Source organism: Callorhinus ursinus, unplaced genomic scaffold (genome assembly GCF_003265705.2).
Source record: "Callorhinus ursinus isolate GAN/ISIS: 27379988/994484 unplaced genomic scaffold, GSC_fseal_2.0 scaffold34, whole genome shotgun sequence".
Taxonomy (NCBI): Eukaryota; Metazoa; Chordata; class Mammalia; order Carnivora; family Otariidae; genus Callorhinus; species Callorhinus ursinus.
Window position 1 is genome coordinate 9796989 of NW_027397096.1, and position 26204 is coordinate 9823192.

Sequence of the window (26204 nt, forward strand, 5' to 3'; positions counted from 1 at the left end):
TACGTTATGCAGGTATATTTATTAAAAATAATGCTAATATAGTCCTGGGGCACAATGATTCCAAGAGGGTGTTTGCAGCAGATTTCATTATAATTACTTAACAACTAGATAATAAAGGTTTATGTTTTTAACTTACAGAGTCACTAAATAGGAAAGGAAAAAGTAGGGCTAATCCAGTAGAGACTGAAGCTGGTATCAATCTTCCTTAAGCATTGGTTTGGTCGGCAGCCTTGGGCAAAGCTGGTCGCTAAAGGGTTAATCAGGACCCAAAGTGATTTTTGCACTGAGCTCCTCCCGCACCTGCCATGATGCCTAAAGGCATGGGATTCAGAATATAGCAGAACCAGTTTATTAAACTGTTCAAATTGTTAAAAATGATTAAAAGCCAGTTAAAGATTTTCATAAACACTATTCCAAAATGTTTGTTAGTTTTAAAAATGTTACTAGCAATGTATGCATTCCCCTCATGTTCTTCCCCTCCCTCCCTAGCTTTTAAAATAAACTTGAACACCCAGTGTAAAAAACACTTCAGGGAGAACCAGAAGTCAACCATGTGAAAAGAAAGGTGAAGAGGGGAGCAGACGGTGTGTAGCAGATGCTGGTCCTGCTCAAGGGGCTGCTGATGCAGGCTTTGGTGGCTTTATATCCCCCAGTAAGGCATCAGGTGTCGGGACTCTTTCTCATAAACGTCTGGAACTATGCCATATGGCGTCTGTACCATTTTAACTGTTGACTTCCCAAAGAGCTGGCGCTCGTAGTCTATCAGCTGCCTCCAGAACCCTACGTTGGGCCTGATGACGGGCCTGCGGGCCTTCACCCAGTTGTAGGCCTCCAGCAGGCACACGCTGTGGCATTTCATCAGGTAAGCGATGCAGAGAGTGGCCGAGCGGCTCACCCCCGCGGCACAGTGCACCAGCGTGGCCCCGTGCTTCCTGCTCACGCTGTGGATCTTGTCGGCTACCGTGTCAAAGTACAGTCCAATGGGGGCGTGAGGCATGTCAGCCAGAGGCACTTTAACGTATTCAAACTGGGGCCAGTTGAAATTGGGGATCTCGATGGTAGCATTAACGATGCAGGTGATGCCACGAGCCTGCAGGAGGTGCCGGTTGGAGGCCACACTGCCTCTGCCCAGGAAGAGAGAGGAGGTGATCTGAGCGATGCCTCCTACATCGCCCTCAGAAATCATCCGAGGGGCCATGAGAGTCCGTGGAAGTGTGCTGTGACCTCTGGAGCTCATGAAGATGCCAGCGATCACACTTGCATCGTTGGAAGCAAGACCAGAGGGTTTGGTTTTCCTCCACCAAGGAATCCGAAATCACTGTCTCCTTCCTGAAAAACACAGGTATCTGTCAGTACTTTCCATGCTCCCGATTCTGGATGCATCACGGCCTTCTCTAGTTTTGTAGACTAGGAAGGTGAAAGGATTAGAAATGGTTCATTTTTTCAAGGATGTAGATAAATCATTTTCTATTGATTAACAGGAAAAGTAGTCAATGTTAAAACTCAGCTCTCTGGTGATTCTATTTTAAAAAAGGGGGGTGTAAATGGAAATAGTCATCCTATTTTAGAAACAATTCTAAACTCAAACACGCCCAACTGATTCCTGAAAAACAATCTTGCAGGGCCTTGCTCTTATTGAAGGGGGAGTGGTGCTCCATGGTAATTCGGAAGAAATTAGAAATTCTGATTGCTCCAAGAGCCCTGTGCCTTCATATACCTCGTCTATTTCCGTAGCTCTGAGGACTACATTTTCCTAAACCTAATTCTAGACAGATCTTACAAAGATATCAAAGGTATAAAAATGATACCACATTAGGTAATATATTCAAGGAACTGCTTTTATAAACTGAAAGGATAATGAATTCAGAATGAGTTACAGAAAAGCCAAGACATATGGTCACCTTAGCTAAGGCACACCGAGGTAGCTCAGTCAGTTGAGCATCTGACTCTGTGATCTCAGGATCACAAGACTGAGCCCTGCTTCAGGCTGGGTGTGGAGCCTGCTTAAGGTTCCCCCTCTATGCACCCCCCTCCCCATACTCTCACACTCTAAAATACATCATTCATAAATTAATCACTAAATAGTAACATGCTGTGGCATTTCCATGGCAATAATCCCAGGCACTTTGAAGGCCATGATCTTACATTAGTCTACTGGGTACCTGGCTGGCTCAGTCAGTAGAGCATGTGACTCTTGACCTCAGGGTCGTGAGTTTGAGCCCCACGTTGCGTGCAGAGATTACTTAATTTTTTAATAAATACATTAGTCTAGGGGCACCTGGGTGGCTCAGTCGGTTAAGCATCTGCCTTCAACTCAGGTCATGATCCCAGGGTCCCCTGCCCCTCCCCTCCACTCGTGCACACCCTCTCTCTCTCAAATAAAATCTTAAAAAAATACATTAAGTTCATGAGCGTTTTAGTTGACCTGACCCTGGGTGTGGTTAAATGAGAACATCACCTTCCTCAGCCAACTCTCAACTCCAAGACGAATCCCACGGGCTTCAGATGCTTGTTGGAATTAAATTTTAGTTTAATATTTGAGATCTACCTTCTCTCAGTACAGTGTTTAAAAGACTTTAATATTATATAATGTCTATATAGGATACCAGTAACAAAAGAAATAGAAAACACTGGTTTCCTGAGATTTTAGATCACTTCCTCACACTACTATACAGTCTGGGCCTGGGGGAAACGTGCTCCTCCCCACCCAGGGTACTGTAGGGGCCCCTGAAATGATTGCAGTTGGACAAGAACATCCTCAGTGCCACAAAGGTGGTGCCGGTGCCAACTCACTTGTGAGGAATCTGGTTACTCCGCAGTCCTGGGTCAGGATCTGGAAAGTCCTAATTGAGAGTGCTGATCACAGTGGATACAAATCAGATCTGCAGAAAGACAAGGAGGCAACAATGTGGCCAATCAGGAAGTTCAAAAGAATTCCTCCTGGGTTTTATTACTAAACTGGGTTTGACTGGGATAAAACCAGCAAGTGGAAAGCTAACTAAAGAACGTACCAGTAAGAAATAGCAATCTGAGTCTCAGCTTTTTGGTAAGGACATGTAACTCCTGGTGTAACAACTGGTACGTACAGGTTTGGCCGTAACAAAGACAAATTTGTGAAAGGAAATGTAATAAGGCACTGCTCACAGGGCCTGGGAAAGATGCAGACCAAGCTAGAGCGTCTTCCCTGCGCCCTCGGTCCACTCAGCGGCCTGGCCAGACGCAGGGACCCGTGCACGAGCACCAACCGGCCAAGCGGTGGCTGCTGGGGCCAGACGGCACTCGGAGCCTGCACCTTCTCCTCCACACTGGACCTCTTAGCTGTTCGTTCACTTACGACATGATGAGCACCTATAAGCGTTGTTACAGTGTGTTCCTCCCCTCCCTGTCCCTCCGCTTTTCCCAGGTAACCATCACAAGTACTTTCACAGCCCTGTTGAGGTGTGACTGACACACCGCCTGACCAGGTGTACAACCTGATGAGTTTTGAATTCTGTGCGTGCACTCAACACACCATGACTCAACGTGATAAACCTCTCCATCGCCCCCTCCAGGGTTCCTCATGCTCCTTTAACTCATCCCTTCCCTCACCCGCTAGCCCCTGCCAAGCAACGATGTTCAGTCACTATGTGTACATTTCCTACACTTTATATAATGGAATTCTCCTGTAGGGATTTTATTCATTTGGCCTTTCACTCAGCATAATTATTTTGACATTCCCCTATGTTGCTGCATATATCAACAGTTCATCCTTTTTGTTGCTGAGTACTATTGCATGGCACAGACACATCATGGTTTAATCACTTACTGATGGAAATTGGGTTGTTTGTAGTTTGAGGCTATTACAAGTAAAGCTGATGTATAACATGACGTAAAACATTCATGTGTAGGTATCTGTGTGGACATATGCCTTCCTTTCTCCTGGTTAAATACCCAGGAGTGGAAGGGCTGGATCATAGGACATGTTCATATTTAACGTTTTTTAAAAGCTTTAAAAATAGTTCTAGCTTGGGGCCTGCGGGTCAGGCTTCTAAGTTAAACACATATGGATGTTAAGCATCCACTGCAGTCCTCTCCAGAATGCCAGTATTTCCCAGAAAGGAGCTTCTCCATGTGTCTGTGCCCTGGTTTTGGTGGCTGTCACCCAGGGGCCACCCACTGCCTGCCAGCTTGGTGCTCAGTGGGGCTTCCCTTCCCGGGCCCCATGAGACTCACAAACGAAGAGACCATTCTCACTGGCTACCACCCCCGGGGCACTGCACAGCCAGCCAACTTGGGGAAAAAAACACAAACTTTTTCTGTGAAAAAGGCTATTGCTTGTCCTGGAGCTTTAGCCTCAAGGGCAGGCGTCTGCCTTGGCACACGCCTGGGGGCCCACCTGGGCTCACTCCAGGGACCAAAGCCAGGGGGCGCCATCTTTGTGCTTTCCGTCTGCCCCACTCCAAGTGTCCAGTAGCTCCTGGAAAGGAACTTGTACGCCTGTCTGGTGTCCTGATTTTTTTTTTTTTTAAAGATTTTATTTATTTATTTGACAGAGAGAGACATAGCAAGAGCAGGAACACAAGCAGGGGGAGTGGGAGAGGGAGAAGCAGGCTTCCCGCGGAGCAGGGAGCCCGATGTGGGACTCGATCCCAGGACCCTGGGACCATGACCTGAGCCGAAGGCAGACGCTTAACGACTGAGCCACCCAGGCGCCCTGGTGTCCTGATTTTTTACTGCTGTCCAGGGGACACCTCTAGATCACCGGGTTCTGCTGGCCAAGGAGACCGACACAGTTCCACAGGACTATGCTTACCTGCATATGTTAAAAGCTGCTGAGTGACATCCTCCCCTTTAGAACACTGACAGGTCTTGTCACACAAGCAACGACTGGGAGCCACTAAAAATAAATAGGCTGCTGGGACAATCACAAAGGTCTGAGAGAAAAGCAAAACGAAGGCCGTACTGAATAAGTTTCATCGCCTATACAAGGCCACTCCTTTCAAGCCTGGGAGAGGTGGCTGTTTTATCTAATGCATAGAAACCAACACAGAGTTGAGGAAAATGAAGAAACAGAAAAATATGTTCCAAATGAAAGAACAAGATAAAATCTCAGAAAAAGTCCTTAATGGAGATAAGTGATTTACCTGAGAAAAGAGTTCAAAATAATGGTCAGAAAGATGCTCACTGAACTTGGGAGAAGAGTGAACATAGAGCTTCAACAGACAGAAATGTAAGAAAGTACCAAAGAGAAATCATGGAGCTGAAGAACACACTAACTGAACTGAAAAATAAACTAGAGGGTTTCAATGGGAGAACTACCTGATACAATCAAGCAGCAAAAGAAAGAAAGTGAAGACAGCTTAAGGTATTTATGGGACAACATCAAGTGGACCAACATTCACATTACAGAGGTCCCAGAAGGAGAAGAAAAAGGAGCACAAAACTTATGTGGAAAAATAATGGCTAAGAAAGCTTCCCTAACCTGGCTGGCGAAGGAAACAGACATCCACATCGAGGAAGCTCAGAGAATTCCAAATAAGATGAACCTAAAGGGACACACACTAAGACACATTATAATTAAGCTGTTAAAATGTTAAAAGACAAAGAATCTTAAAAGCAGCAAAAGAACTTGTTACATACAAGGGACCCCCCCCCCACAACACGATCAGATTTTTCAGCAGCAACTTTGCAGGCCAGCAGAGAGGTGGCACAACCGATTCAAGGCAGTGAAAGAAAACACTTCCAAGAATACTCTACCCAGCAAAGCTGTCATACAAGAGTGAAGGAGAGAAAGAGTTTTGAACTATAGGAGTTCATTACCACTAAACTGGCCTTACAAGAAATGTTAAAGGGACTTCTTTAGGCTGAAAAGAAAGGGTGCTAATTCGTAACAGGAAAACACATGAAAGTATAAATCTCACTGGTGAAGGTAGATATAGTAAAATTTAGAATAACATAAAGGTGGTAGATTCGTCACTTACAAAGCTACTATGGGGACACCTGGGTGGCCCAGTTGGTTAAGCGGCTGCCTTCCGCTCGGGTCATGATCCCAGGGTCCTGGGATCGAGTCCCAAATGGAGCTCCCTGCTCAGTGGGGTGCCTGCTCTCCCTCGGTCTCTGCCCCTCCCCCTGCTTGTGTGTGTGTGCCCTCTGACACATAACATCTTAAAAAAAAAAAAAAAGCTACTATGAAGGTTAAAAGAAGTAGTAAAAATAACTATAACCGCAATAACTAGTAAAGGGATATACAAGATAAAAAGATGTAAAATGGGACATCAAAGGGGCACCTGGGTGGTTTAGCTGGTTAAGTGTCTGACTCTTGGTTTCACCTCAGGTTCTGATCTCAGGGCTGTGGAACAGAGCCCTGAGTCAGGCTCCACACTCAGTGGGCAGTCAGCTTCCCCCCCCCTCCCCCAACTCACACGTGCGCACTCTCAAAAATAAATCTTTAAAAAGTAATTTAATGGGGCGCCTGGATGGCTCAGTCGGTTAAGCGTCTGCCTTTGGTTCAGGTCATGATTCCAGGGTCTTGGGACTGAGCCCTGCATCGGGCTCTCTGCTCAGCGGAGAGCCTGCTTCTCCCTCTGCTTCTGCCCTCCCCCCACCCCACTGCTCGTGCTTGCTCGCTCGCTCTCAGATAAATAAAATCTTAAAAAAATAAAATGTGACATCAAAAATATAAAATCGGGGGTGTGTGTAAAACTGTAGAGCTTTAGAATGTATTCAAAGTTATCAACTTAAAATAGACTCTTATAAGTTGTTATATGTAAGCCTCATGGTAACCACAAAGCAAAAGCCTACGGTAGGTACAGAGAAGATAAAGGAATCTAAGCATACCACAAAATCATCAAATCACAAAGGGAGCAAGAGAAGAAAGTAACAGGAATTACAAGACAGCCAGAAAACACTGAACAAAATGGCAGTATGAAAAAAGACCCGTCTATATGTTGCCTACAAAAGACTCCCTTCAGATGTAAGGATACATGCAAACTGAAAGTGAAGGGATAGAAAAAGACATTACATGTAAATGGAAACCAAAAGAAAGCTGGAGTAACTAACTATATTTACATCAGACAAAAAAGACTTTTTAAAACAAAGACTAATAAGAGACAAGAAAGGCATGACATAATGATAAAGGGATCAATTCAACAAAAGGATATAACATTTGTAAATAATCATGTGCCAAGCAGGGGCGCCTGACTGGCTCAGTCAGTGGGGTGTGTGACTCTTGATCTCAGGATTATGAGCTTGAAACCCACCTTGGTGTAGAGATTACTTAAAAAAATTTTTTAAATTATGCACCCAACATAGGAGCACCTAAATATATAAAGGAATATTAACAGACCTTAAAGGAAGAAATAGATGGCAATACAATAACAGGGGACTTTAACAACCCACTTTCGTTAATGGATAAATCATCCAAGTCAGAAAATCAATAAGGAAACACCGGTCTTAACACCTTAGACCAGATGGACTTAACATATACAAAACATTTCATCTAGAAGAGAATACATATTCTTGGGTGCCTGGGTGGCTCAGTTGGTTAAGCGACTGCCTTCGGCTCAGGTCATGGTCCTGGAGTCCCGGGATCGAGTTCCACATCGGGCTCCCTGCTCAGCAGGGAGTCTGCCTCTCCCTCTGACCCTCTCCCCTCTCTTGCTATCTCTCATTCCCTTGCTCTCAAATAAAATCCTTAAAAAAAAAAAAAAAAAGAATACATATTCTCAAGAGTACATGGAACATTCTCCAGGATAGATTATAAGGCTACAAAAACAAGTCTTAATAAATTTAAGAAGACTCAAGTGATACCTACCATCTTTTCCAACCATAGTGGTATGAAACCAGAAATCAATTACAGGAAGAAAACTGGAAAATTAACAAATATGTGGAGATTAAACAACATGCTACTGAACAACCAATGGTTCACAGAAGTCAGAAACTACCTTGAGACAAATGGAAATGTAGCATACCAAAATTTAAGAGATGCAGCAAAAGCAGTTCTGAGAAGTTTACAGTGATAAATGCCTACATCAAGAATCAAAAAAGCTCTCCAAAGATTTAACTTTATACCTCAAGGAACTAGAAAAAGAAAAAGTCCAAAGTTAGAAGGAGATACCAAAGGTCAAAGTAAAAATAAATGAAATAGAGACTAAAAAGACACTAGAAAAGATCAATGAAACTAAGCTGTTTCTTTGAAAAGATAAAATTGACAACCTTCAGCTAGGCTTACCAAGAAAATAAAAAGACTCAATAAAATCAGAAATGCAAGAAGGGAAGTTATGACCAATACTACAAAGAAATACCAAGGATAAGAGACTACTATAAACAATTAAACCAACAAATTTGACAACCTAAAAGAAATGGACAAATTCCTAGAAAGATACAACCTGCCAAGAATGAATGATGAAGAAATAGAAACTATGAACAGATCTACAACTAGTAAGGAGACTGAATCAGAAATCAAAAACCTTCCAACAAATGGAAGTCCAGGACCACTCAGCTTCACTGGTGAATTCTACCAAACATTTAAAGAAGAATTAATACCACCATTCTCAAACTCTTACAGAACATAGAAAAGGAGGGGACACTTCCAAACTCATTTTACAAGGTCAGGATTATGTTGATACTAAAACCAGACACCACAAGAAAATTACAGGCCAATATCCCTGATGCACATAATGCAAAATCCTCAACAAAACACTAGCAAACTGAATTCAACAATACATTGAAAGAATCATACATCACAGTCAAGTGGGATTTGTTCCAGGGATGCAAGAATGGTTCAACATCTGTAAATCAGTGTGTTACACCCCAGTGAGATACTACCTTACACCTGTTACAATGGCTGTTCCAAAAAGACAGGAAGTAACAAGTGGTGGCAAGAATGTGGACAAAAAGGAACTTGTGCACTGTTGGCGGCAATGGAAACTGGTGCAGCCGCCGTTGAAAAGAATATGGAGGTTCCTCAAGAAATTAAAAATAGAATGACCAGGGGCGCGTGGCTGGCTCAGTCAGTGCCGCATGCGACTTTTGATTTCGGGGTCATGAGTTCAAGCCCCACAATCAGGGTAGAGATTACTTAAAAACAAGCAAAACAAAACAAAAAAACCTACCATATGATCCAGCAGTCCACGTCTGGGTACTTATTTGAAGAAAACAAAAGCACTAACTTGAAAAAATATATGCACCCCCATGTTCACTGCCAAGACACGGAAACCACCTAAGGGTCCACTGATAGATGGAAGAGATCAAGAAAATGTGGTATATAAACACAATGGAATGTTATTCAGCCATAAAGAAGATCTTACATTTGAGGTAACATGAATAGATCTTGAGGGCATTTTGCTAAGTGAAATAAGTCAGAAAAAGACAATTATTCTATCAGTTATATGTGGAATCTAAAAAGAAAATGAAAACGAGCTCACAGACACACAGAACTGACTGGTAGTTGCCAGAGGTGGGGGAGGGGGCACTAAATGGGCGGAGAAGGTCAAAAGATACAAACTTCCAGTTATAAAATAAATCATGGGGATGTATTATACAAGTTAATATTACTGTATTGCATATTTGAAAATTGCTGAGAGTAAATCTTATTAAAAGTTCTCATGACGCACCCCCATCATCTTCGAGACACCCCAGTTGTGATGTGGAGGAAGAAGAGCTGCCTGCAAGATGGACACGAGCGACAAGCTGCACTGTGAACCCGGGCACTCCGTGCCGACGCCGCCAGCCTGCGGGTCTCTGAGGGGACCGCCCCCCCAGTCGGACTGCCAAATTCTCCAGTTTGCCCTGGGATATTACAGCAAATTATTTGTACGTTTAATGAAAATAAAACACCCCTTGTGACAAAAAAAAAAAGTTCTCATTACAAAAAAAAATTTGTAACTATATAGTGATGGATGTTACTAGACTTACTGTGATGATCATTTTGTGCTAATGTAAATATCAAATTATGCTGTATACCTGAAACATATATCAATTACACCTCAATAAAAAGATAAATGAAACAGTTATAGCTTCATAATACAGTGATTCTCAAACTTTAGCCTGCATCAGAGTCTTGCTAAAACAGATTTCTGAACCATACCCCAGGAGTTTCTGATTCAGTAGCCGCAAGACGGGGGTGGGGGGGGTGGGGAACTGGCATCCCCAAGGTGATGCTGCCAGTCAGAGGACACACTTTGAGAACCACTGCAGAGGTCAACGCCGGGGTGAGCCACTGGTTCCCCACTTCAAGACCGAGACACTCAGAGTGCTGGTCCTGGTAAGTTCCAGAGTCTGCCCTTGTCTGAAGGGTGCTGCCTCCCCCAAGGTTCCAGCCTTCTCTGGGGGCCCGCAATTGGATACCGGCAGACACGCAGTATTTAGGTGAAATCGCATCATGAAGAGGAACAGGAAGTAGTCACCTAAGGAAATGTGTGCAGGTGTGTGTGTTAGATGGAAATGGGCAGAATTTATATAGGAGAACATCCTGTCCTGCTGCAAAGTACAGTCTCGCACCACTTCCACATCCTTCCCCGGCACAATCCCAGTGATTTAAAAAGCAAAGTCACTGTAGTAATAAACACAAAATCAGGCTCTCAGACTGCTGGTGCTAACTCCCTCCTGACTGAGGAAAAACTGGCAGATGCTAATCAAACTTCCAACCAGGCTATTTAGTCACTGTCTAATTACTAGTAACTCAGTCTTGTGGTCTCCCAAGTCATCATTCTGTTCGGGAAGCCACTTGCTCTCCTGAGACAAAGGTCCTAGACTCACTGGTCTTTACAGCAGAAGGGTCTTCATCAACGGTAAATAATGGGTGGCCCGGAAGCTTAACTTTGCTAACTCCTGTGTTGGGCAGTGAGAAGGTACTTGGTACTGCAGAGAAAACAGATTGTGAGTCCTCAGGGCAGAATCCAAGTGAGACAGACATGATGCTCCCTCCCTGCTGCTGCCAGTCAGTCTCATGCCAGCAAACCTGCACCAGATTGCCAAAGCTGGGTCCGAGGCTTAGAAAAACAATGTCTGCCGGAGCGCATGCAGAGGGGATGGCTATTACTGATGCTCCTCTGACAAACACTCCTGGCCCCTTTACAGACCAGAAAATAGAAGGCTCAGAGAGGGGGAGCTGATTCCCACTTAGAGATGAGACGTGCCAGAACCAGAAGGCCCAAGGTGTCTGGGCTCCTAGCTCAAGCCCACACGCTGCCCTTCTGCGTGACTGTGACCTCACTACCGGCCTTACAGCACTGCGACACCAGCAGCCAGCACCTTCAGTGTGGGATAGGGGTCTTGGATCTGCCGAGAACAATGGGGTTAAACGCTGCTTACAGAAAAGCCCAGATGGGCTGAGCTACTCCAGTTTCTCCGGTCGCCCAGAATAGGGAAATACTGCCACAGACTGCTGTACCATTCAGGACACAGACGGCCCCCCTTGGGAGCAGAGGGGCCTCAGCAAGGGATGGTTCCACGGAGGGCACAACAGGAAGCCCTAGTGTGCTCCAGGGCCAAGACCAGGAGATTCTGACCATGAAGAAGGAAAGAATTCATGTATATTACATCACAGGCTCGTCAAAATCATCTTGGTCAGCATGTACTGGAGGACAGAACGAGGAGCTCTATTAGCGGAGTAAAAGGCTGAGGCAGGTTGGAGGGTACTCTCTGAGTGAGCACCCCACTGCAGTACACCTGTCTCTGAGGTGACCAGAGAAGTTCATGTCGCTGTCCATGGTGGTCAACGCAGTCCTTCCAAGTTGCTCTGGCAGCTGCATTTACCTCTTGGAGGGAAAAATGCTTTCCGAGCCAGGAGAATGGGGGTGGGGTGGGTGCAAGACAGAAGGGAGGAGCTATCCTAAACCAACCCTAGAGAGGTACTTCTTTTTTTTTTTCCCAAGTTCTAAGAAACATCTTGCCAGTCTGTCTGAATAATAAACATCAAAGCACTAAAGTGCTCAGCAAAAACGCACAGCTAGTGTCTGTCCAGGTGGCCTGTACTCTTGAGGCATAAGCTAGTGACACCAGACTGCTCCGTGCGCTGGGCAGTCCTGGGATGGGGGTGCCAGCCTTGCGTTACCACTGGTGTCCGTACCTGGCGCAGCCTTGGAATCGCTACCTGGGCTCACGATGTACTCGGAGCATCCATCCCAATGCCATGGAGGCTAGTTTGCTTTCTTTCTTTTTTTTTTTTTAAGATTTTATTTATTTGAGAGAGAGAGAATGAGAGATAGAGAACACGAGAGGGAAGAGGGTCAGAGGGAGAAGCAGACTCCCCGCTGAGCAGGGAGCCCGATGCGGGACTCGATCCCGGGACTCCAGGATCATGACCTGAGCTGAAGGCAGTCGCTTAACCAACTGAGCCACCCAGGTGCCCTGCTTTTTTTTTTTTAATCATAGCAAATAACCACTAAAATTAGCTGTTGGAAACTAAAAATCTATCTACTGCTTTCTCTCTTCTCACATTGAATAAGCAGAAAATGGCCAGAAGGATGCTAGAGATGACCATCTAAAATGATCTGACTAAATTACTTTTAGCTGCTTTAGGAATTTCAGAAGGACACAGTATATACTAGAGGCTGACACTGTTATTTTTTTATATCTGAAAAGCCTATGTAATCACATTAAGGTTTTTTTTTTTTTTTAAAAGAACTAGCTAAAGTCACCTTTTTTTTTTTAAGATTTTATTTATTCATTTGACAGAGAGAGACACAGTGAGACAGGGAACACAAGCAGGGGGAATGGGAGAGGAGGAAGAAGCAGGCCTCCTGCCGAGCAGGAAGCCCGATGCGGGGCTCGATCCCAGGACCCTGGGATTATGACCTGAGCTGAAGGCAGACGCTTAACAACTGAGCCACCCAGGCGCCCCTAAAGTCACCCTTTTTAAAATAGAAGCATGTTAGCCTACATTGCCATAAGTAAATAAATGCTACTTTTCTCGTTAATTTTCATTATTAAATCAGAAATGTGTTCTGTTGGGGAAAAAATTAAAATACTCTTAAAAATAAAACTCATGGGGCGCCTGGGTGGCTCAGTTGGTTGGGAGTCTGCCTTCAGCTCAGGTCATGACCCCAGGGTCCTGGGATCGAGCCCCGCATTGGGCTCCCTGCTCAGCGGGGAGCCTGCTTCTCCCTCTGCCTGCCGCTCCCCCTGCTCATGCTCTCTCTGACAAATAAAATCTCAAAAAAACAAACAAAACTCAAATGTTGAGTTATATTTGTATTTAAATGAAATAAAAGCTACAAATTGTTCTCGCCCATCTGGAAAGCTTTAGTAATTTGGCTAAAACACCTCAGCATCTTACTTATGGAAGAGGGGTTGTTTTTGCTTTTCCCCACCACATACATGAACTGATATGAAGATGGATGTCCCGGGATGAGAATAAACATAAATAATACACATAAAACTAAGGACAGAGTCCCCGTTCTGGTTTGGCCACATATATCCCCCCAGTGTGACACATAATGTGTACTGGAGGACAGAACGAGAGGCTCTATTAGCAGAGTAAAAGGCTAAGGCAGGTTGGAGGGTACTCTCGGAGTGAGCACCCCACTCACACTATTCTAAGTCATGTGGGGGTACAGGGAAAAGGTCTTTGCCACAAATGACCACAATATCTCCCATCCCACTTGACCTTCTTACAATATGGTCAACTCAACCAAAAGAGTAGAGCAGAAATAATACTTCCAAGGCTAGATTATAAACACATCACACACTTCTACCTTGTTGTCTTGGGACTTGCTCTCAGAACCCAGCTGCTATGCCGTGAGGAAGCTCAAGAGAGTTACCATGTGGTGAGGTCATACGCAGGTGTCTCAGAGAGCAGCCCAGGTGGTGTCAGCTGAGAGCCAGGATCAACTACGAAGTATGAGTAAAGACAAATCGATGATTCTAGCTCCCAGACATTGAGTCACCTACAGTCTTTGACTATCCCACCACTGGCCCCAGACATTGTGGAGCAAAGACAAGTTGTCCCCACTACATGAAGTCCAAATTCCTGACCTACAGGAATCTGTGAGCAAAATAAAAATGGTTTTTACACCACTGAGTTTGGAATGGTGTGCTAGGCAGCAAAAGCTGAAACAAGGATATGAAGGTGTAACATAAACCATCACCCTATGCTAGGATTTTATCATCCTAAAGAGATGACACAAGATACGTTATAAAACAGTTGAATAATAGGAGATCGACTACCATTAAGTGACTCAAATGAGTGGTGCAAACAGTGGGTACCTTAGCAATTCAGAGAAGACACAGGATCAAAGTAAAGTAAAACAGTCAATGGGGCTAAAAAACAGAGTTGTCTGTTTCTTGGGGAGGTGTCTCATAGAGGATACTATTGTACTTCTCCAGTCCATTTAAAACATACTGCCATTTATAGGCTCCTGGGTGGCTCAGTTGGTTAAGTGTCTGCCTTCAGCTCAGGTCATGATCTCAGGGTCCTGGGATCAAGCCCCGTGTCGGGCTCCTGCTTGGTGGGAAGTCTGTTTCTCCCTCTCCCTCTGCCATGCCCCCCCCCCCCGCTCTGTGTACTCTCCCCCACTCTCTCTCAGATAAATAAAATCTTTATAAAAAATTTTAAAAAATAAGACTACCATTCTTGACATTCAAGAGCCTTCTTACTTTCAGATTCCAAATAGAGAACACAAGCCCCCCCCTTTTTTTTTAAAGATTTATTTGAGAGAGAGAGAGAGAGAGAGCATGAGAACAGGGCGAGGGGCAGAGGGAGAAGCATACTCCCCGCTGAGCAGGGACCCCGATGCGGGACTCGATCCCAGGACCCTGAGATTATGACCTGAGCTGAAGGTGGTCGCTTAACCGACTGAGCCACACAGATGCCCCCAAGCCTTTTCTATAACCCCTCACTACTCCAAGTGTGATCCAAGACCCAGCAGCGTTAACCTGGAGCTTGACAGAAATGCATAATCTCAGGCCCCATCCCAGACCTATGGAATGGGATTCCACAGTGAACAGACCCCAGGTGATCTATATACACAGTAAAGTACAAGAAACATCGCTCTCAATCAGCCTCAGTCTGTCTCACTGGACTTGCTGGAGGAAAAAAAAAAAAAAAAAAGTGCCTGTTTTGTTGAAGCTCCATGACATGCTCAGCCTCACGTGGATTAGTGTTGTTCTGTTGTCATGGTTCCCAGATGAGAAATCAGGGGTAAATGGAGGTTAAGAGGCTTTCCCAGACTTTACATAGAAAAGTAGTAACCCCACTGGGACCAGAACCCCTTTTCCAGGAGTTGTCCATTTGTTGATTAGTCATACAATCTGACCACGACAGGTCAACTGATCGGAAGACTACCAAAATGTCCCCATTTCACTGGGGAAGAAAACAAAAACTGCAAAGGAAAGAAATTAAGGCACATAAGGTCAGTCTCATTGTGCTTTATCAATAATGTAGATATGAATCTAAAAAATCCTAAACTGCTATGTGGTACGAGATGGTCTTAGGATGTGAAAAATCTGATAAACCTAAACCAAGAAAATGTGTGCAAAATCTTCCACAATCACATTTAAATCTGTTTGGTGATAACTAGAAACCAATTTGTGCCAGGGCCTATATAAATACTTGAAAATCTTCAAGGAGTAAGTGGCAAAAATTAAATATGAATCATAGACTCTTGGTTAAGCAGTGAACTTTGATTTATATAGGTCATAACATCTAGATGCAGAGTACTTTAAAAAAACACAGCAATTAAACCCAAAATAGATAAAAATGTGCCTCAAAATTGCCAGTCATTACCACCCTCTGAGAAGCAAGACTATGAAATCTCAGAAAATGCAGATTTTTTTTTTATTAATAAGATCTCAGTCCTTAAAAGTTCATTATTACTTTAAGGAAGACAAAAAAGGATTTATAAATTAAAGTTCATAGGACTAAAAGAGCTCAACAGTGAATAGCTGACAAACTTCGACCATTTTACTCTAATGTCTTAGTGGATGTACCAACACCCTTAAAACCCAAGCAGTGAGCCTCAACTTTCTCCATACAAGGATTTCTTTATCATACCCATGACCCAATTCCACATTTTTGGTGATTTCCTAGCAAATTAACTTCATTTATAAAGTATTGATAAATTAATTTCCCATTTTTCTTTATAAATCAAAGGCATCTAGTTACCCACTAGAGTTCCTTAGGAGAGTAAGATAACCAGCCAGGTAAGTCTCTTGAATTTACTAGGAAGAGGGAACCCGATGAAGCTCCGTGCCCTTTCCCGGCTGGGACACCAGCCCTAACTCGCTCTGAGGGCAACTGGGTGTGTCTGGGCGCCCCTGTAGCAAAGGGAGGAATCAAGTTTTTAGCTAAATATAAGTGCAAAGGCAAAGGATCCTGAAGTTATTCCCTGGTCTTTATTTTTTATTCCCTTGTCTTTAATTGTCTCCTGAAAAAATAGTCTAATAGGACAATATACATAATTCTTTATTTATGACAATTGTTTATATTATATTATTAGCATAATTTATATAGATTGTATTACTGTTATTCACATGCTATGGGAGAATGTGGTGGCCGGCGAACCTCACTCTACTCTGCTTCAAATCAGGGGTGGGCAAACCACAGCAGGCAGACCATGTCTAGCCCACCACGTTTTTGTACAGCTCATGAGCTCAGAATGGCTAAAAATTAAATCACAAGAACAGTACACTTCATGGCATATAAAAACAGTGTTCATGAATGAAGTTCTATTGTAACACAGCTGCATTCATTTGTTACAGATTAACTATAGCAGCTTTCTTGCTGTTAAGGTGAGTTAAGTAGTTGCTGGAGAAACCACATGGCCCAAGAGCCTAAAATATTTACTACCTGGCCTTTACAGAAAAGGCGTGGTTGAAATTATGTTCTGAAGCCATCATCCTATGGCAAAGGAATATTTTCAAAGTGTGGACCTAAGGACTGCTGCATGACAATCACATCAGCTACTGGCAGGCCCCACCTCAGACCTAGTAATCAGGATCTCTGGGGGTAAAGGCCTGAGAATTTTTATTTCTAGCAAGTATCTCTGCAAAAGGAATTTAAGATAATATTAGGGGGCACCTGGGTGGCTCAGGTGGTTAAGTGTCTGGACTCCTGATTTCAGCTCAGGTCTTGATCTCAGGGTCATGAGTTCAAGTCCTGTGCTGGGCGTGGAGCCTACTTAAAAAAATAAGATGGGAGCCTGGGTGGCTCAGTCGTTAAGCATCTGCCTTCCGCTCAGGTCACGATCCCAGGGTCCTGGGATGGAGCCCCGCATCGGGCTCCCTGCTGGGCGGGAGGCCTGCTTTTCCCTCTCCCACTCCCCCTGCCTCTGCTTGTGTTCCCTCTCTCGTGGCTCTCTGTCAAGTAAATAAAATCTAAAAAAAAAAAAAAAAAAAAAATGATGATTAAGCTATTGTGGAAAAGATAAATATTTACTGTAATTTGTAGGAGGATAAATGGAATAAGAAACTCCATATACATTTTTAAAAATTATTTTTAAACAAAATAATACAGTAGATACTTGGACTTAAGACATAATCCAGTACTGGGGCGCCCGGGTGGCTCAGTCAGTTAAGCATATGACTCCTGATCTCAGCTCAGGTCTTGATCTCAGGGTTGTGAGTTCAAGCCCCACAAAAACAAATGAACAAACAAAAAGATGTAATCCAGTATGAAAACAAGTTTCACTTCATTTACATTTTGGATCATCTGTATCTGAAAGTTTAAACCAGGTAGTTGAAACTCTGTAAAACACTGAATACTTCTCCAGTTTTTAGCAAGAAATCATGTGAAATGATGTACAACCTCTAACCCTGAAAGAGTTCTGTCCCCTAAACACGACATAGGTGACAGTGCAAATTAAGGGCTATTGAAGATTTGTGTCCATCTGACATTCATCAGAAATGCACTATTTTAAATGAACAGATATTTAAATAAATCAAGTGGGCTGGAATGAAACCTCTCAAATTCATAGGGAAGGAAAGAAAGGGGCCCAAGGAAGATTCAACTTTATAATCCTCACCCTTTTTTTGATAAAAGAAAAGAAAGTATGACCAATTTGGGGTGGTAATGATATAAATTTGTTCTTTGTAATTTTCTATATGGCTGCAATTTACTCATTTATTAGTATTTTTGAGAGGGAGGGAGGGAGCGAGCGAGCATGAGGAAGGCTGCGGGGAGAGAGAATCTCAAGCAGGATCCACGCCCAGCACAGAGCCCGATGCAGGCGCAATCTCACGACCCTGAGATCATGACCTGAGCCGAAATCAAGAGCTGGACACTTAACTGACTAAACCACCCAGGCGGTGCCCCAGTATATGACTGAAATTTCTAAAAATAAAAATTATTTGGAATAGAAGAAAATTAACTACAACAAATGGCTGTCAATACAAACCCCCCCCTCCAGGCTCTGGCCTACGCCTGCTGTCCACATGGGAGCCAGACTCACAGCTGATCTGGTAAAAGAGAACCTGGCAAGGACACCAGAGCGGCACAAGGGCTAAGTTAGTGAAATTCTTAATTATAAATTTTGATTTCAAATTTGTATGTAACTTGCAATGCTGACAGTACTCTCCTGGATTTTATTTTACCAGTACTTCCTCAAAACTTCAAGCAAGCTTACCTCATAGTCTCTCTCTTCCAGTCGAGGAAGGCTGGAGTTTCCCATGCTCGCTCTATCTGCCACAGAAATGTTTACTAGTTCAACAGAAGCAACATGCCCTACCTGAAGAGTCTTCTCCTGTGTTACCCACAAACTCAAAGACCTAAGGAGTCAAGAAGATCTGCTGCTATGCATAGGCCTGTGATGCTGAAACTATTCTGGGACAAAGGCAGAAGACCAGCAGTTGCATGTGAATTTCAAAAGGGCCCCTTGGCCTGAGACTTTGAGAAGGCACAGTGGGGGAGGGGGAGGAAGCTGGCCAAACTGTCGGTGCCCTAGTACAGGTAGTTAAAACTGGGTCAGTGCTAAGAGCAAGAATGGCAAGTGGCAAGGGGAGCTGGGAGGGCCGTGGGTGTAGGTGATGTTGTGGTAGGGCCACGGCCTCGGCACCCACCCTCCACCCCCTTCCCTGCAACAGGTGGAATCCGGAGCTCTTCCATCAAGTACTGCCCGCCAAAAGGGGTACCAACGAACACAATTAGGACTCTTCCCCCCATCACTCAGATTCAGAGGCTTGCACACTCCTTTTTGTCCTTTAAAACTTTTAATTTACGGGCGCCTGGGTGGCTGAGATGGTTAAGCGTCTGCCTTCGGCTCAGGTCATGATCCCAGGGTCCTGGGATCGAGCCCCACGTCGGGCTCCTGGCTCAGCGGGGAGCCTGCTTCTCCCTCTCCCTCTGCCTCTCTCCCTGCTCATGCTCGCTCTCTCTCTGTCTCTGTATCTCTGTGTCTCAAATGAATAAATAAAATCTTTTTAAAAAAACTTTTAATTTACATAGTTTTTAAAATTATGACCATTTTAGAGAATCTGAAAAAAAAACTTTAAGTGAAAAAGTTCTCGTGATTTATGAAAGCCGGAAAATAGAGCATATAGCCATTTTCTAAGATGCCTTACAGAAAAAATAAAAAAAGAACTACAAATCTCACGTTCTTTGGACTATTCTTCCTTTACCCCTCCAACTAAGAAAAAGGATAGCCCTGAAGGTATTTTCTAAACCTACAGAACTGTAGAACATTCTCAGGATGGAAGCAAACTGTTAGCAAATAATACTAGGCACTGTAGATACTCAACAAATACCTGTCCTGACATAACCTTCCCATCTCTCCCTATCCCTACCCCCTTCCCTTCCCTCTCTCCCCTGCCCCCACCTCTGTCTCTCCTGGACACACACTCCACACACACCTAGCTTTAAATCCAGCTAGCAACACCAAACACAAGCAATTAAAGTTAACCTGGCAACTGTCTCCTCAAAAGCAGAAATTGTTTCAAAACCAGTTTTAACTATCTCTACTACGTTATACTAAGGAAGATTTGGAAAAAAGTACATTTTAAAGATTCCGAGAGAGTACTTTATTCCCATAGCAAAGAAGCTGTGGTTCCTCTGGAAACGCCAAGGAAAGAGGAGCCCTGGTCTGTGCTCAGTGCCTCTTCAAGGATCTGCACACGCGCACAAGCATTCCCGGAGGGTCCTCCCAGAGTACTTTAATGAGCACTGGCCTGGGTTCCTGCACACATCACACCCTATAAAGCCAGCACCAACGGCCTGCACATTCAGGGCTGGGCACACGGCAGGCATTCACCAGCACAACGCAAGTCACCAAGTCAAGGCAGCATCGAGTGGCCCCAGAGGTAGGATTCACCCAAAACCCTTAAAAGACTTTTAGAGAGGGGCACCTGGCTGGCTCAGTCGGAAGAGCATGCAGCTCTTAATGCAAGGGTTGTGAGTTCATGCGCAATGCTGGGTGTAAAGATTACTGAAAAATAAATAAACTTTAAAAAAAATCTTCTTTTCAAAAAAAAAAATCCCTTAAAAAAGTAAGACTTCTAGGTAACTAGATACTTTTTTTCTTCACTTTGCATATTTAAATTTTCCTATAACTACACATCTGTTTAAAAAAAAAAAAGGGAAGGATTTTCTTGGGTATTTGTCAACCAAATAGAGTGGAAAAACCATCTCTGGCCTTTGGGTGGTATGTTGGTCCAACCCATACAATTAAGTATACATAAATACAATGGTACACAAAGGACCAGGGATCAGACCACCTAGGTGACATTCATTCATTCACACTGTGGATATCCAAACATACTGAGGTTCAACAACAAATACAGTGGATTATAAATTCAAGGCTGACACCACTGGAGGAATGTAAATTGGTACCAACCACTTAGGAAATGAGGCATCACCTAGTAAAGCTGCAGATAAACACACCTGAAGGCCCTGGACCAGAAACTACCCAGCTGTCCGCCAACAGATGATGGGCAACTTGTGCTATGTTCATACAAAAATGAACTAATTAGGGGCACCTGGGTGGCTCAGTCATTAAGCGTCTGCCTTCGGCTCAGGTCAGGATCCCAGGGTCCTGGGATCGAGTCCCACATCGGGCTCCCTGCCCAATGGGAAGCCTGCTTCTCCCTCTCCCACTCCCCCTGCTTGTGTTCCGTCTCTCGCTGTCTCTCTCTAATAAATAAAATCTTTAAAAAAAAAAAATGACCTAATTAGTCACAGATAACATGAATGAATCTTTAAAAAAATACCATGCTGCAAGAATTTTAAAAAACTGTGTCTGTATGTATATTCCTATATACACACATATATATACCCACGTATGATGTTGACCCCACAAAAAAAGTATTTAAAAGAATACCTACTTTGATTCCATTTGCATAAAGATGAAAACAGACAAAATGAAACTTGTTTAGATATTAATATTTAGGGGAGAGAAACTAGCAACAAGAAAGGAAGTGATTTCCACAAAAATGAGGCTAGGTTACTTCTGGGGTGAGGGGAGAGGTTGTCATTGGCAAAGTACGGGAGGAAGGTGCTTCTTGACCTTCGAGATGGTTACAGCTGGGTGTTCTTAAAAAAAATCATTAATTTACCCATTTGTTTCGTATGCTTTTCTGTGTTATAATTCACAATAAAAAGGTTAAGTAAACAAAATGTTGATGTCCAGGAATTCAGAACCATTACAATTCTGGCCAATGTGGGGAAAGAACACTTCCTCTCTAAATGTCGCTATTAGCCTATCAGTTTCATCAGTTTTCAGGGACCTTATTTGCCTTCTACCCCAATATTCAGCACTGGACCTTCAGCATGGTAAAAGTCCTCTAATATATAAACTCTTTTTTTTTTTTAAAGATTTTATTTATTTATTCATGACAGACAGAGAGAGAGAGAGAAAGAGAAGCAGAGGGAGAAGCAGGCTCCCAAGGAACAGGGAGCCCGATGCGGGACTCGATCCCAGCACCCTGGGATCATGACCTGAGCCGAAGGCAGACGCTTAACCAACTGAGCCACCCAGGCGCCCTCTAATATATAAACTCTTGTTTTTTTTTTTTAATATTTTATTTTTTTTTAAAGATTTTATTTTATTTATTTATTTGAGAGAGAGAGAGAGAGAATGAGAGATAGAGAGCACGAGAGGGAAGAGGGTCAGAGGGAGAAGCAGACTCCCCACCGAGCGGGGAGCCCGATGCGGGACTCGATCCCGGGACTCCAGGATCATGACCTGAGCCGAAGGCAGTTGCTTAACCAACTGAGCCACCCAGGCGCCCTCTAATATATAAACTCTTGATGTGAATTCTGTTTGAACTCATGTGTCTCCTGAAACTACTGATCTGAACTGTGCCCGCATTAACACTTCCCTTTGTTTCCCAGTGAAGCTTTCATAAATAACTAAAACTACTACCTTAAATGTTCACCTGTAAGTTTATACCCAGGGGCTGTTGCTTTAGCTACTCTCCCTGCCTTCCGCTCCCTTTTATGCTTCCCTTTAGGGTGAATACACTAGTAGTCCTAGATATTGTTTTTAATGGAAAAGTTTTCATTTTCATCTAAGAGTAACACCTAGGATCTTAACGGTTTAAGTGCTCTGAGGCTGTTTAAGAGGGGATCACTTGCCCATCGTCCTGAGAAACACTACCATGCCACAGAAGTAATGAACCTTTACAACCAGCTGTACTTAAAACACATGCTACCTCTTGTAGACAGAAACCAAAACTCTATGAACAGGACTGGTTAATTTTATAATAATTCATTTCAATTAAAAAATCACTTTGTGCAGACACTTATAAAAATACTTAGAAAAGTCTAAGAGGTTACACACAAATCGATAAAGATATACACAGCAGTTACTTTTGGGAAAGATGCTAAAAAAGAAGGCTTTAACCTTATCTGTAAAGTTCTTAGTTTTACAAAGAGAATTATTAATGAATTTCTGGTGACAGTGAGAAAAAGCATTTTCAATCCACCTTGCCTTAAAATCCCAAATGCAAAGGAATTTACGAAACACACATTCCTCCCTGTAGACCATCATTTAAAAATATTAAGGTTTTCATGCTATAGTTTTAAAGAACTGCCTGGGTTTGCACACCTGAGCAGTATTTTTTTATATGAATACACATTTATGCCATTCTATTAGGGAATATTACAGAAATCATACCTGCATTCAACCAATATGACAGATTTCAGATGAGAACTCAGCATAGACACGTTTGACACTGACGTTAAAATGACTTGGAATGAAGGAAACCGTCTCCTGTTTTATGGGGGAAAGCCAAAAATATCAAGCAACTACCTTCTCCTCCCCCAAGCGTCAGAAGATGAGTCAGAGCTGGAGGCAGGAATAGGGCCCATGTGTCAAAGCCGCCTGTGCAGGGCGCCTTCCTACCTCCACCCGACAACCCTCCCCCCCCCCACCCCAGGTCAGGGTCCCTGCCTCAGCTGGTCCCTGACAGGAATTCTCAGGTGTCCCTGGTGAAGAAGAGGCAGTTATTCATTCCGGGGTGCCTCATTCTCTGCATTTCTTAAAAAGAGCCCAAGAATGGGAGCCTTTATGAGTCCACCACAACTAACAATCCCCAAATGCAGCTCAAGGGAGTGGAGCCTCCAGACACACTCACGCAACTTTTCAAAGAAGACAGCACCTTTGTTCCCCTCATCTTAAACAACAGGAAACATGTAGGGAGCAGCTGTGACTTGTCCAGTATCACTTAACTCTGTGACACAGCAGAGCCTCAACCACGCTGACACCGGGGCCCAGCCTCTCTGACTTTTAACTGCTCTGTACAATCTCAGGGAAGATGCTCCAACATTCCATTTTCCTTACGTGTAGCCTAATGGACTAGGAATTCCAGGAAACTCAGGGTTAAATATCTTCGTCCATATTCCTTTAAGATTAGTAAAGAATCAGGACTTGCTTCTTTGCCTCTGTTTTTACATCTGTAAAACGGGATGGCAATGCTCTCTACCTACCCCTCCTAATAAAACTACAATGAACGGCTCGTTAACACATGCCAAATGCCTTGAGGTCCTGCTGGATGAAAAGTACAAGGTAGTTGTGTTGTTCTTTTTGTTTTGTTTTTTTGCTTTAAATCCCTACACAGTAGAACTGCAATTGTAAGTCACTCCTCCTTCCCTCGCCTCTGGGATGCCCAGTTACCATAACACTGGCTGGTACCAATGGCAACAACCACCTAAATAAAATATAGTTATACAATCCACGAAGGCAGCTCCAGCAGGCGACTCCTCTCACACACAAACAACTCAACTTCGCTTTGAAGAGAGGGTACTTAGGAGAAATAAAAAGACACGTTAGCACTGTGCACCCCAATCTACCACCAAAGAGAAACACTCAAGTTGAATACTTGGCATTGCTGAAAGTCAAGTTGCTTCTATCAATGCACCAGAAACCTATGGAAGAAGCAAAGGGCCACCGACAGCTCCAGAGGCTCGGAGCGGGTGGACGCTGACGGCGGGTGAGGAGCTGGAGAGACCATGGCGCGGCCGGAGTGCCGAGGGTCAGGAAGGAGGAGGAGGGGAGAGGAGCCCACAGGATGCCGGCTAAGGAGCCCGAGGGCCGGGACGCGGGGCCGGGGCGTCGGCCGCACCCGAGCGCAGCCGGGGGGCGCGCGCCCAGAGCCGGCGAGGCGGGGTGTCGGGCGGCGAGGAAGGGGCGCTGCGGAGGGCCCCGGGCCTCGCTCCTCCCGGCCGCCCAGAGGATGCGAGAACCGCCCAAGAGCAGGTGTGGGTGCCGGCACAAAGTTTCCAGAAACGAGGGTCGCGCGGGGCCCCGGCCGCCGGGTCCCGCCAGCCCCTGCCGGGGTCGCGTCGGAGCCAAGTCCCGCCCGCCCCCCAGTCCTTGCCCGGGCCCGCGGCCCCCTACCGGCTCGGCCCCGCGGCTGCTGGCACTCCGTCCTCCTGCGCGGCTCCAGGCTTCTGCGGGCTACCCGCCGCGCGCGCCCCTCCTTCTCCCCTCCGCCCGCGCCCGGGGCGGGCCGCGCGCACGCTCCCTGCGCCCCGCCGCCCTCTCCCGAGGGGGGCGGGCCGCTCGGGGCGGGGGAGGGGCCTCCGCGCTAGAGGCTCGCTGAGGGGCGGGGGGAAGCCGGCGGGGGACGCGGGGAGCGGCGGGCGGCGCGCGTGCGCATTGCGCCGTCCGCCGCCGAGCGGAGCTGCGGGGCGCGCGCCCCGCTGTCCTGGATGCCCCTCGGGTCGGGCGTTCCCTGGAGTCTCCTGTGTTTCACAACATACGACCCCTCTGGTCGCCACTTCGGGGTTCGGGCGGGGGAGCAGGGGTGGTGTACTGGGGTACTTTCTGGATGCGAGAGGGTTAAAGGCAAGGAAACAACACAAATATAAAAGGTGTGAAGACTGCAGTAAGTGACTAATCACCGCCTCTCACCCCACCCCCACCTTGTATCCAGCACGAGAGAGCCCAGGAATTGGGACCGAAGAGTGAAGGGAAAATACATCTCATGGCAACTATTGGATGGATTTTACTTGGGCAGGTACAGGCAGTTTCTCGTAACTCTGGGAGGCTATTTTGTCCGAGACTCAAAAGTAGCTACAGATAGGTCATCTCCTGCTGGCCCTGAGACCGGCAACCCACCATCCTACACCGCAGGTGCCATCGGACTCTCAAAACCCCAGATCCACAAACTGCCTCCCAGGTAGAGCTGTAGGGTGTCCGAAGCCCAGGCTGAACACATGGATTCGTGGAGGGCTTATTTGCTGTGTCACTGTGAGGGTCTTTTATTTATTTTTTTAAAAGATTTTATTTATTTATTTGAGAGAGAGAATGAGATAGAGCATGAGAGGGGAGGGTCAGAGGGAGAAGCAGACTCACTGCTTAGCAAGGAGCCCGATGCGGGACTCGATCCGGACACTCCAGGATCATGACCTGAGCTGAAGGCATTCGCTTAACCAACTGAGCCACCCAGGCGCCCTGTGAGGGTCTTTTTAAATTTAGGTTTGCCCATCTATAACATGAGTAGATGCGAATGGACTTTTTCAGCACAACCTGCCCTGGCAGGTGAGGGGAGGTATAAAGGACTTCCTCAAGGCTCTGCAGTGAGTCAGACACCCGAGTCCTGACCACGCCCAGCCCCTTTACTCACCAGCCGCAGCTCCTCACCGTTGTAAATCGTTGGCGTCAGAACTGCTGAACAAACGAGTAGTCCTAGGTTTGGGGGGAGGGGTTGGGGAGGGAGGTTAAAAACAAAACAAAACAACAACAACAAAAAAAAACAAAAACACGCGCTTTGGGTTTACATCTCCCCGGCATCTTCAACCAAAAGCTTCGAGGCTTTTTCATGCTCTTCCTGATCTCTGACTGGATTCAGAG

General features: G+C 45.0%; 1 protein-coding gene across 3 annotated transcripts; it reads right to left on the minus strand.

Annotated features, from left to right (window-relative positions):
- DUSP14 (dual specificity phosphatase 14) lies at nucleotides 1-26000 on the minus strand. Of its 3 annotated transcripts, none has more exons than XM_073879470.1 (3): nucleotides 25978-26000; nucleotides 2794-2882; nucleotides 1-1329 (listed from the first exon to the last, which is right to left on the minus strand). In XM_073879470.1, exon 3 carries the CDS (start codon nucleotides 1235-1237, stop codon nucleotides 641-643), a length of 597 nt encoding a protein of 198 aa, XP_073735571.1. In that variant the 5' UTR covers nucleotides 1238-1329; nucleotides 2794-2882; nucleotides 25978-26000; the 3' UTR covers nucleotides 1-640. The 3 variants fall into 3 exon arrangements, with proteins under 3 accessions (XP_073735571.1, XP_025707229.1, XP_073735570.1); XM_025851444.2 differs by lacking the exon at nucleotides 25978-26000 and adding an exon at nucleotides 24747-24883; XM_073879469.1 differs by lacking the exon at nucleotides 25978-26000 and adding an exon at nucleotides 4793-6001.
- Between the last annotated feature and the right edge of the window lie 204 nt (nucleotides 26001-26204).

Bases quoted from the DNA above. Each gene is read 5' to 3' on its own strand.
- DUSP14 (XM_073879470.1), bottom strand. From the start codon at position 1,237: ATGAGCTCCAGAGGTCACAGCACACTTCCACGGACTCTCATGGCCCCT.